The following is a 12,451-nucleotide window of genomic DNA, read 5'->3' on the forward strand; positions in this document are numbered from 1 at the left end:
GGTCAAAAGTATCATCACGACCAAGGTTAAATGCAAGATTAATATGTATTTTCAACGAGGAAAAGACCCAGGAGCTAGGAATGAGTTCTCCTTCTAGCTTGGCAGTGATTAGTCAATTCTTGGGTTAATGTTTTTTCTTCTTCTGTCCTAATTAAAAACATGAATTGTTTTGACCCAAAAGATGGGCATTCTTATTTTCACTCGGAAATTTGACAGACTTACCAAATGACGTTTCATACAAAATTGGGTTGACTGGATGTTATTCAGGAATATTGTAGGCCCTATACATTTACTTTTTGGCAGATAACCATTAAGAATGACTCTCTATTTGGTTTGAATTCTGCAGTGTGAAACTGACATTTTAGAGTTGGCTTAATGCACGATCAATGGTCCACATTACAGTAGACTACTGCACTAAACGTGTTAAAATTAAGACCGATAATTTTTGACACACTATGGAGAGCTGATACAATCTCAACACAAAATTATTAAGTTAATTAAAATTTAGTAAAATGGAATATTTCGGGTCAAATCGGGTCGGTCTTATTAGACATGATTAACAAAAATGACAATTTCGAGTCAACCCGCTTAAACTGTATAAATTAAAACTTTTTATTTTTATTTTTATTTTACCATTAAAAAATTAAAACCCTAAAGCCTAAGACAAAAAATTACATTCAGTCTCATTCCTAGTTGTAAATGTACATATAACTTTAGTAGTGCAATTCATTTTTCATATTCAATAATTGAGAATTATTTCTTACATTATTGTGCTAATATCTTTTTATAAAATGACATTTTCATGCTCCATAATTGAAAATTTTGTGTTTAACACAATATGTTTATTAAATAAGTTATGCGGGTTAAGTCGTGCCACACCACACGCCTATTTAAATGGGTCATATCATAGTTGGCATGATTCAATTACGATTTACTCATATAATTTTATACACTTCCTTCAATACACCATTCAAATAAGGCATAGAAACACGAATTGCCACTCTTATGTAAAATAAAAATGTTTAAGCACAATAAAAAAAAAAAAAAATTGTTATGGTTCTCAAGGTATTGGGTAACTAGCTCCTAATTGGTTGATAGAAGTCTTTCATTTGGCACTTCTATAAAATAAAAATAAACATAAAAATTGGATTTAAAAAAAAAAAAAAAAAGCAAGGGTTTCTACTTTCTAGTGGTTATTTGTGTACGTAAGCCCAATAATTTAGTTAAACCCACGGTCTTCTATGGTCTTTGTTCAGAACTTCAGATGTATTGTCGGGCCAAGACAGCATGGGTCAAATGATGTTCACACTACATTCCCTTGTACGTTGGTCTTGTGTGTTTACCAACCATATGCTTCTTCCTCATTCATGTTTTCCCTTATTCTACCAATAATGAGAAAACAAAAGGATCCACATGGATGAAGGTGTACATCATACAAATTCAATGTCTGATTTTTTTTTTTTTTTTTTTAAAAAAAATTGTATAAGAGAAGGATACATAGCATTTCTCAATAGTTTTTCTTCCTTGTCATTTTGGAGCAAAGGGTGGTGGTATTTTTGTACAGAAAATTATATATATATATATATATATATATATATATATATTCTTGGTTCATCAAAGAATCGAAAGGGGATCAAGAAAGGTTTATGAGATAATTGTTTCAATACTAACAATTTATTTATTAATTCAGAACTTGGTATATATATGCCCAACCTTTGCCCTATATATACTACTTGCCTTTTTATCCAATTAACAATCACAAATACCTTTTAATCTTAATCAAATTTTTTTTTTTTTTGAGATTAAAGAGTTGTTCAAAGTAACAACAGAATTATGGGTTCTTAATCTGAGTCAGTGTCCAATTGCCAGATATTTCATGCATTTCTTTTGTGCATTGACTTTTGGGTTCTTAATCTGAGCTAAAGCAACATGAAGGGGAATGCTTTTTTTTTTTGGAAACAATTTCACTTGCATTTCATATCAAGAAAATAGCTAGAGCACGAGACTCTACATATAAAGCTCTTGGGATACAATATCAAAAATACAACTTAGCACATCTTCCATCCAAACCCGGTTTGTGGAGTCATTGGTTGCAAATTTCGCAAGTCTGTGGGCTACTGTGTTTGCCTCCCTTTTTGCGTTCCTCACCTCCCATCGCCGGAAAGGAAGCCACGCTGAAGCCCCTTTGAGTCATCTACAACTTGCCCATACCTACTCCATGTGAAGGGGAATGCTATTGGCCGATGCAAAGATAGAAGTTGTGTATTATTGTATATGTGAGAGTTTCCTGTTAGTATAGGGAGGAATATTAATTGCATGATTCTCAAACTTGTGCCTTTAATTTCAAGGCGTGTTGAATTAATTAAGAGCATGAGATTAGATAGATGTAGCGTCGACTTGGCTATTATACGCGCTTTAGTGAAATTGACTTGAGCACTATTAAATAGTAAGTAGAAGCTTCTCTGTATGTTTGTTGTCGTATCTCCAAATAATTAATCCTATGATCTCTACCCCACAACCTCTCATAAGTCATATGTCATAACCCCCACTCTATGTTGGAAAGTAAGATTTAAAATAGACATTTGAAAAATCGATTTTTCCTATGATTTTAGCTTTTAAAATTATGTTTTTAAAAACACACATTTTTCCTATGATTTGAAATTATATATATATATATATATATATATATATATATATATATATATAATGGGAGAAGATCATTTTCTCATGGACAACACTTTGATTTTTTAGTATTTTTGACATATGTGACATGTAGCATGTTATTGAAGCCATATGATCGAGCCGCTAAAAATTTATTTTAAAACCCTCTAATTAATCACATGTTAATATGTACGAAAAATATTAGCCAAACTGGTATTTTTCAAATCAATCATTATGGATGTATAATTTAAAAGAGAAATGCCACTCAGTACTTTCAAGAATCAATCTCTTAACATTTTCTTTGCTCTTTTAATGAGGATGAACATTAAAGTTATCTTGGGATAATGATTTGAAATAAATAGCTATAAAGTCTGATATCAAATGAAAACAAAAACCCGAAAATATTATCATATATTTCTGCTGACGTGCATATGAGTAATATATATATATATATTAAAAACCTTGACCCTTGTATAAGATGTGTTATAAAAGTCACTCACATTTCAACAAAATCTGGAACATAGTATGTAAAGCATGCACCACAAATTCAGAAACGACATTAATGTGATAGATGAATGGATTGATGGAGCACCACATAATAGTGATAACATGAAATTTCAAAACTTCCTGAAATTAGAGCCCCGGTTAATTAGGCCAATCACATTGCAATAATACAACGTCATGAAGACAGATAACGTGGTACATTATGTTCCTTAAATTATTCGTAAGTGACACTAAAGTCGTGCCACATATGGTAGGGCCTTTCTTCCTTTCTCTTTTGATGGGCTTCTCAAACTTTTTCATTCTTCTCTAGGCATGATATGACCATTACATGTGATGATCATGTGTTCACTTCCATCCTGGTTCCCGAATCCATACTCAAATTTAAAAAGCAAACTATTCTTTCACCAACTGGAGTGGTGACCCTCCAATCTTTGGTTTCTTTCAACTTTTCAAAGAAATTCAGATGAATTTGGTCTTATGGAACCCAAAAACAGTTAATGTTTGCACAACTTTCTTTTCAATCATGATCTCTACAAGACCATAATATCAGATAATATTGATAATGTCTCACCTTTTTATTGTTTGTTATATAATTTAGACAAACTTATGGTCGTAGATAAATAATTATGTGTGACCCCCCAATCCTATTTTGGTCTCTCAAATCAAAAAATTTTGGCTCGGTCCATGACCGGTATGAATCCTTTGAATAATAATGCACATTAATTGACTTGTGGTTGAAAGTTAACAATAACTCATATCATGGATTGTTCGGGTTGTTAGTAATTAATTTAGACAGTAACTATGAAAATAGATCTCTACCTAACCAACAAACGAGCAACCCTAAATTTTGAGATAGACCATTTATCGAACTTACTTTTAGTTTCTCTTTTACTGGCTAACATTAAAAGCTTTGTCCTTAATCTTGCCCAAGTGTTAAGCCCTTTATCTCATTTACTTAAGATGTCCACTCACCGGAATTGGATCCTCTCCGTGACTGAAATTTCTGGTGCACATTGTATGCATTTATTGTATGTGACATAGAAGGATGGATATAAATAAACTGACGTAGAAGGATATTGCACATGAAATCCCAATAAATTGTATTACAAATTATCCTAAAATTACAAACAAATACACTCTTTGTGATAAGTCATTAAAAACATGAACTAGCTACAAGAGCAAAAAACAGAGAAACAGAACTTGAAGCAAAGAACCTAATAAAGGAGATCTAGAAATTGCAAGCAAAATATTAATTAAAACAACCTCAAAAAGTGAAATCAAGATAGGTTTACTCACAAACACAAGCTACAAAGAATAATACAAATTTGCAGCCAAAAAAAAGAAAAAAAAGCAATCGATTGAGTTCTTTCACTTGCATGCCAAATTCTGGATAGCTTTTGTCTTGGTATTAAGCTCCATGGTGCAATTCATTTCAGCAAGCTTTTTCTTCTTCAAAATGAAGAACATGTGTATCTTCCCACTCAACTTGGCATGGCTGCTAAGCTGCAAAATCCCGGCTTCGATGTCACTGTGCAAGTGAGAATTCGTCGACAGCTTGCTTGAACTCGCTGCCACCGTGACATTAACCTTCTTGGTTGATCGGAACCTTGCGTGTGCCTTAACTATAGCTCCCTCTCCGATCTCAGTACCCCCGTAGGAAATTGTAGCTGTGCTGTTGTCGAATTTGAAGTTACCAAAATTGGTGTTTTTGACGGTGACTTGAGCACTAAGCTTCATGGTAAAGGAGGGCGAAGAGGATGACGAATTTAGGTTGAGGGTTTCAACGGTGACGGCGCCTAGTCGGACCTTAGGATTCCGGAAGCGCATTACTAGGAGCACGAAGAGCACTGTACTTACTGTCTGTGCTATGAGGCCGACAACTATGAATGCCAAGAACTTCTTGTTTCTTTTCCGACGTGCATCTTGGTTGCCGGTGGCGGTGGTCGTCTTAGGCATCTCACTAAGGTGGAAGGACGATGAGATTGTCTGGGTTGGAAAGAGAGCTAAGCAGGAATAAAAGGTATGCTATTGGCTGCAGAAATATGTGCTTATATATAGATAGATATAGTGTGATGCAGGACAATCGAATTAGGGAGAAGAATAACATAGGAATACAAAAACAAAAACAAAAATACAAAAAACAAAAGGATTGAGTCGCGCAATTAAAGGAAAAAGAAAATTTTGTTGGGTCACACTTTCAAATAAAAAAGAAAAAAGAAGCTAAGGAAAGACACAGAAAAAAGGAAGAACAAATTAATAAAATCTATTTAATTTTTTATTAACTCTGTCTCCATTGGAATTATATACAATAATTCACTTAAATAGACTCAATGACTCAACTCTAATTTGACTAACTTTGAACCACTTAAACACATTACTAAATTACAAAATAACATCTTAAGAGTTAATTAAGATCTACAAAATTATATAGTAATCCAATTAACTAATTAATAAAATCTAAATCAAATACTTACAAAAAAAAAATCTAAATCAAATTATAAAACTCAATTAGGACTCAATAATGATCTTTTGTCTTTGGCGTGCAGCATAGTGTTGTAATTTATGAAAGAGGCCCTACATATAGTATTTGTCTATAACCTTTTTAAGTAAATGTTATACATATTACATTTTTATTCTACGTTTTAACCCTAAACATAACCGTTTTAACCGACCCTTATATATTTTTTCTTTTAAACAATAATTGAACAAAAAGTTAGTTGGTACTATATATCGCGTCAACATTTTAGAATAGATGAATAATTATGGGATAAAAATATAATTTTTAGCATAACTCTTAAACTTTTTTTAATTACCTCATTGTCTAACATATTGAGCGGTTATGATTTGAAATAAGATAAACTATATTATATATGATACAGATGATTTTAGAAGCTTCTCTTAAAGGTTAGAAATTAAAGATGAAAGCCTTAAACCGGCTGATCGAGTTACCGAGATGTCCCTCTTTTTTTCTGGTTTTGAAAGTGATGCTCCAATTAATATGCATGTTTTTAGTGAAAGAGTGTGATGAGTATGATTAAAGTGATCAGAATTCAGAAGCTCAGGTTTCAGCAGTGAAGATGTGACAAGCTTCCCGTGAGCCTGAGGAAGCTGGGAAGAAATAAATCTGATCAATTTGCGTAATTACTTAGCATTTTCCAGGAAAAAAGACAGCAGTTAAAGTCGTTTGGCTCTTCTCTCTGAAATTTCTACTACGGTTAAGCGCCACTGCATGCTAATCTCATACATACCATTGCCACCTAGCTCCCACCTTCTAACTTTAATTTGCTACCAAGAAGATTCACCTCGGGAGCCGTGATAACGGTAATGTTCCCTAAAGTGTGTTTCACTTTGGAGGCAGTACTGATCACATCCATGCTACTACAACGGATAGGGATTTTGCAATTTTGTTATTTAAATTACTAATAATTTGAGTAATAAATGTGAGATAATTTTCATAACACTCATCTGTCTGAGTAGGTTTTGAGCAACTCACCTCATTGTTTAGATGGGTAGACTTCACACGAGTTTTTTCATATTTACTGTTTGAATTGCTAACAATCTGAATATCAAAATTACTAACAATTCAGATTGTACTACAAAACTTTGAACACCCATTCCACCAAACTCTAGCCTAATTTTATGGACAAACATGTTATTATCATGAATGGACTAGTACTGTTATCAATATGGATTTAAAAAAAGAAACTAGCTAGCAAAGAAGCTTTCTCAACCAATAAAGGTTGGTTGTAACATTTCCACATTGATACAGACACTAATGACGCCTGATTGACTACTAAAGCTAAAACTGTGATGATACATTTAATTATAAAGTTTTTTTTAAAAAAAATTGAACAGAAGAAAATTCTTTTAATTTGGTCAATTAAACTATTATCTGTCTATAAACTATATGATTGTTATATAAATTTTTTATAGACTAAATTAAAAAAAATAAAAATAAAAATCTTGTAACCTTATTTTTCCTTGAGCAAATTAGCAAAAAGGAAAACAGGAAATTTAATTTGGGGAAAGGATGGGGGGGCTGGATATGGTTTTCTGAAAGGTCCAGCTAATGACATGTTAACTGGTAGGACAAGTAAAATGGGCTAGACTTGTTTTCATCATATGGTGTTGGGCTTGCCATTTTCAGTCCAATGCTATATCAAGTCCGCCGCTGAACCAAATCATGAAAGGTCATGATCACTTGGGCTAATGTTGAACATATTGGGCCAAACTTCAAACTTGCCTATATTGCATAAGCCAGACTGCACTAGATGAATTGGATGGATTTTTTTTTTTTTTTTTTTTTTTTTAAATCACTCTATAAAATTGTTGTGTGTTTTTTGAGCAGATGAAAAGCAATTTTTTTTAAAAAAAAATTAATTATAAAAAATTTCAACTGCCAAATCCAAAACAATTTACTTATTATATTACCAATGAATATTAATATAAACTATAATCATGGTGGTTATGATAATAATGTATTAGCTCATTATCAACCCTGGTGCAGAATATAAGAAGCGTTTGTCTGGTTGTACATTACAAATGAATGCAGTGTAGACTCACGGATTGCACAGCTTTGGAATGCACAGCTCCTAGTCAACTGTGGGGTTGATCTTTATGCAAAAGCTAGCTCATGAGAGAAAGAGAGAGAGAGAGAGCTGTGAGAGAACAGTGAACTCGTGAATTAGGAAGGGGAGGGGATTAATGGCTTTTGTCTACTGACCAGCCAATAGCGCACCAACTCCGATCACTTCCCACTAAAATATTATATATTTATATGCCATCTATCTATCTTTTAATTAATACCCAATCACATAAAACGAAAATGTACTCATAGATCGATCACATGATTCCCTCTATCAATTTGACAGAAAATGCCAACTCTAAAGTTTAATTTCAATTCCCTTTGATGTTACTGTGTTCCTTTGTCCTTTTGTTGTTCATCAAACTCCTTCAACCTTTGCCCTTGGTTCATTAATTTACTAGTCATATTTGATTAGGGCATTCAAGCATACATTTGCTTCTCATTGGCCAATTGTCAATCTCCATCTACCACAAAAATGACTTCTTTCTTCTTCTTTTTTCTTTTTTTTTTGCCTTTTGTTTTATACCGTTAAATCATCATTTATTTTATCAAATTATGTTTCCATAATTCATTTTTCATTTTAATTAAATATTTTACGTATAAAGTCTCACTTATTAAAAGAGCTTGAGTTTGACCCACAAGTAATAAAGAGAGTTAAAATATTAATTAAATAATTAAATTCATTACTTAAACTTTTAAGATAAGCTACAAATATTATAAATCAAGTTTCCAAGATAGACAAGAGGTTTCATGTCCGAATACCAACCCTACATCATTGTGCATCTTATCTTATAAATAATTCATTTCTACCATTGATTTTTTTTTTGGTCAAAATTAATAGTACGTACAGATGAAAGGTACTCTTGTAGATTAGGTAAAAAGAGCTTCACATATAAATGTGAAGACCAAAATTTTTCATGTCAACCAAAATAGAGAAATGAAAATTAGAAAAGCTTGTTTGTTACAAACAGGATATCATCCCTAGGGAAAAGGACAAATAGCAAGAGGTCCTCTTGGTCGCTTTCTTTGCTAAACCCATGCATTATTTTATGATGGTACGTATATCTTATTTAACTCTCTCACTGTCTTTTCTTCTAAATTATCTTCCCCCTACATTTTACTCTAAACGCATGGAAAGTATCATCAACAACAACATATATCCCCACGTCTGTCTCTCTCTTTGCCCTCATCACTTGCTCTCCCAATATCATCACCACTTCAATGGAAGATCAATCACCAAAGCCACCGCCAGTACCGGTCAAGAGCTACAAGTTAACAGCCTCTTCAATCTCCTACACTAAATCAACCGCCGGCTCCATTAATCCCATTGCACCGCTGATCTTCCTCTTCAAACCCTGCACCACAACTCCTCCCACATACATCCTCCGTGATGTCTCTCTCACCGCCTATCCATCTCAAATCCTGGCCATTGTTGGTCCCAGCGGAGCCGGTAAATCTACTCTCCTTGACATCTTAGCCGCCCGAACTTCACCCACAAACGGCACTCTGCTTCTCAACTCTTCCCCTTTCAACCCTTCCTCATTCCGCAAACTCTCCGCCTATGTCCCCCAGCACGATGCATGCCTTCCATTACTCACCGTCTCCGAGACCTTCGCCTTTGCTGCTCGCCTTCTAGTCCCTAAATCATCCGATATTACCGCCATTATCTCCTCTCTTCTCGCCGAGCTTAGGCTAGAACATTTATCAAATACCCGGCTGGCACATGGCCTGTCGGGTGGCGAACGTCGACGAGTCTCAATAGGCATAAGCCTTCTCCACGACCCAGCTGTTTTGCTTCTCGACGAGCCCACTTCAGGCCTCGACAGCTCGTCGGCCTTCAACGTAATGCAAACGCTTAAATCGATAGCCACTTCGCGCCACCGCACTGTGATTTTGTCGATACACCAACCGAGCTTCAAGATCCTCTCGACAATTGATAGAATCATGCTGCTATCAAAAGGAACGGTGGTGCACCATGGCACACTTTCTTCACTGCAGACATTCTTGGTCTCAAACGGCTTCACTGTCCCTCCACAGCTCAATGCATTAGAATACGCCATGGAAATGCTAAACCAGCTGAATGAGCTTAAGCCGATCACACCCCCTCCATCACCAAATATCTCCACAGCCTCTCCTTGTGAGAATGAAGGAAAAAGAATAAGATACAAGAGCTCTAGAGTCCATGAGATCCTCACCCTTTATAACAGATTTTGGAAAATCGTTTACAGAACCAAACAGCTCCTTTTAACAAACACATTGGAAGCGCTTGTCGTGGGTCTGGTTCTTGGAACCATTTACATTAATATTGGTTTTGACAAGCAAGGCATCGAAAAGAGGTTCGGTCTCTTCGCTTTCACTCTCACCTTCCTTCTCTCTTCCACAACTGAAACCCTCCCAATCTTCATCAATGAAAGGCCAATAATTCTGAGAGAAACTTCAAGTGGGGTTTATAGACTCTCGTCTTATCTAATGGCTAACACCCTTGTTTTCTTGCCTTATTTGCTCGCAATAGCAATCATATATTCGAGCTCGGTCTACTTCTTGGTGGGTCTTTGTGCTTCATGGCAAGCTTTTTCCTACTTCGTATTGGTCATATGGGTCGTAGTTTTAATGGCAAACTCATTCGTGCTCTTTTTGAGCTCCCTTGCTCCAAACTACATCGCTGGCACTTCCCTCGTGACTATACTTTTGGGGGCTTTCTTTCTCTTCTCAGGCTACTTCATCTCCTCAGATGGTTTACCAAAGTACTGGCTTTTCATGCACTTCCTCTCAATGTATAAGTACGCGCTTGACGCCCTCCTCATCAATGAGTATTCTTGCCTCGTCTCAAGGTGTTTGATATGGTACGAGGAGAACAAAGAGTGCATGGTGACTGGAGCCGATGTTTTGCAGAAGAGAGGGCTCCATGAGAGGCAGAAATGGACGAATATTTACATCTTGGTTGGTTTCTTTGTGTTTTATCGCGTGCTCTGCTTGCTGGTTTTGATCCGAAGGGTTTCAAGATCAAAAAGATGAGTACGTACGTACACAAGCATATTTACTCTGTATTAATGTTTTTTTTTTTTTATATTGTCATTTGTTTTCCAAGAACTGAAGCTCCTGTGAGTGATGGCTTCTTATTGCATGGGCTTCGATTTATTGACAGAAACAATTGAAATACAGTATTAAAGGAAGTTGCTTTATGGATTTCATTTCTCCATCTTTAAACACAGAAGGTTTAGAAGCAGATAAACGAATGACAACGGTTTTAATTCCTCTCTTATCCGTATTGTAGGCCATATATATGCATGTTATTGTGAAAGGGTCAAGACGCATTTCCACTTCACAAAAGACTCAAATTCAGGTGAACAGAACTCCTATTCAAGCTTGAGCTGTCTTTCTATTATACTCGACTACACGAGAAACATGATGAAAGTGAAATGACAGAGAATAAAAACAATTGGGATCCAATTTTTTGACAAGAATAAAGATTTTTTTGTTCGGTTCTCTGCCTAAAGATTTCGAATGAATAACATTTTCCTCGGTGAAATATGTCTCATCATATGGCCTATCCTAAAATCTATAAATTTTCAAGCCTTGTTGTTATAAAAGTATATAAGCTAATTAATTTTAAGAAGAAAAAAAAAATAGTGATTCATGATTAGGTGGGCTCCAATCTACGTGTCAGGCAGTGGGGCTGACGTAGAAAGTGTTTTGGGCATGATCATCTTCTGAGTGTTTACTGAGAAGAAAGCGAGTCACGGGTATTTTAGGGATGGATGGACGAACGTAGAGAGAGAGACAGAGAGAGAGAGAGAGCATGGAATAATTGAAGGAGTTGGGCTTCTTGAAAAGCGGTCTGTCGGGTGGGGAAATGCCACAATTCAAGTTTGTTTTGTTGCTTAAACTTGAATCAGTGCCACACTCACGGGTTTCTCTTTTAGCAGTCACCCGTGAACCCACTGTGGGGTCGCCTTCGCCACCTGCGGCCTATCTATCCCCCCACCCCATGCTGGACAAACTATTGAAGCTTTTTTTGTTTTTTTTTTAATTTAGGGTTAGTATTTTTTACATTTTTTCTCGAATTTAATATGAATCTAATACAAAATTAATAAATTATGATTGAATGATCAAATCTGTTTAATTATATGGGTCAAGTTAAGAGTTCTATATACATGCATCTCGACATGATTCGAATTCGATACACAAACAAAAATTACCTTCCATAGTGACACGCATAGCTAATTTCCACTACAAGGGTGGTAGTATGTAACGTTCTCCTCTTCATTACAAAGAAGAAAAGGCGAAGATGAGTGTAATAGTCTGATAGACATTCCTATAAGCCTAAAGGGGTAGAGAATCAACTATCTTAAAGATAAATATTAATTTAATAAATTAAATTAAAAGAAATTTCATGAAAAACTTTTGTCTTTAAATTAGTAACTTATTGTTCCTATTCCTATGAAGCTACAGCATATTCTTAAAAAATGGTAATTAATCAAATTATATTGGAAAAACTGAGCAGGGATCGAAGAAGGGGAGAGTTCGATGCATTCCTAATATTAATCCTTACTTGTGCTTGACAATTTCTCTCTATTTCAGGTGAGGCGATGATGAATTATTTCACAGGCACATCTAATGATATATAGATTATTTACGTTGTCACATCATTTTTAAAATTATTTGTAATCTAATTGTTCAATGATGCTGATGTGAAACTCT

The 12,451-nt window shown here is 35.0% G+C and overlaps 2 protein-coding genes across 4 annotated transcripts; one reads left to right on the top strand and one right to left on the bottom strand.

Moving 5' to 3' along the window:
* Positions 1-4,279: 4,279 nt before the first annotated feature.
* On the bottom strand, positions 4,280-5,179 carry LOC132167363 (late embryogenesis abundant protein At1g64065-like). The gene has a single exon (XM_059578315.2). It carries the CDS (start codon positions 5,119-5,121, stop codon positions 4,534-4,536), a length of 588 nt encoding a protein of 195 aa, XP_059434298.1. The 5' UTR covers positions 5,122-5,179; the 3' UTR covers positions 4,280-4,533.
* Positions 5,180-8,808: 3,629 nt separating this feature from the next.
* ABCG8 (ABC-2 type transporter family protein) lies at positions 8,809-12,396 on the top strand. Of its 3 annotated transcripts, none has more exons than XR_009438666.2 (3): positions 8,809-10,769; positions 11,025-11,093; positions 12,332-12,396. XR_009438666.2 is itself a non-coding variant. In XM_059578130.2 (2 exons), exon 1 carries the CDS (start codon positions 8,972-8,974, stop codon positions 10,763-10,765), a length of 1,794 nt encoding a protein of 597 aa, XP_059434113.2. In that variant the 5' UTR covers positions 8,809-8,971; the 3' UTR covers positions 10,766-10,769; positions 11,025-11,505. The 3 variants fall into 3 exon arrangements, 1 of the variants encoding a protein (XP_059434113.2); XR_009438667.2 differs by having other exon boundaries at positions 8,809-10,765; XM_059578130.2 differs by lacking the exon at positions 12,332-12,396 and having other exon boundaries at positions 11,025-11,505.
* The last annotated feature ends 55 nt before the right edge of the window (positions 12,397-12,451 follow it).

This window comes from Corylus avellana, chromosome 2 (assembly GCF_965113065.1).
Source record: "Corylus avellana chromosome 2, dhCorAvel1.hap1.2, whole genome shotgun sequence".
Classification (NCBI taxonomy): Eukaryota; Viridiplantae; Streptophyta; class Magnoliopsida; order Fagales; family Betulaceae; genus Corylus; species Corylus avellana.

Bases quoted from the DNA above. Each gene is read 5' to 3' on its own strand.
- LOC132167363 (XM_059578315.2), bottom strand. From the start codon at position 5,121: ATGCCTAAGACGACCACCGCCACCGGCAACCAAGATGCACGTCGGAAA.
- ABCG8 (XM_059578130.2), top strand. From the start codon at position 8,972: ATGGAAGATCAATCACCAAAGCCACCGCCAGTACCGGTCAAGAGCTAC.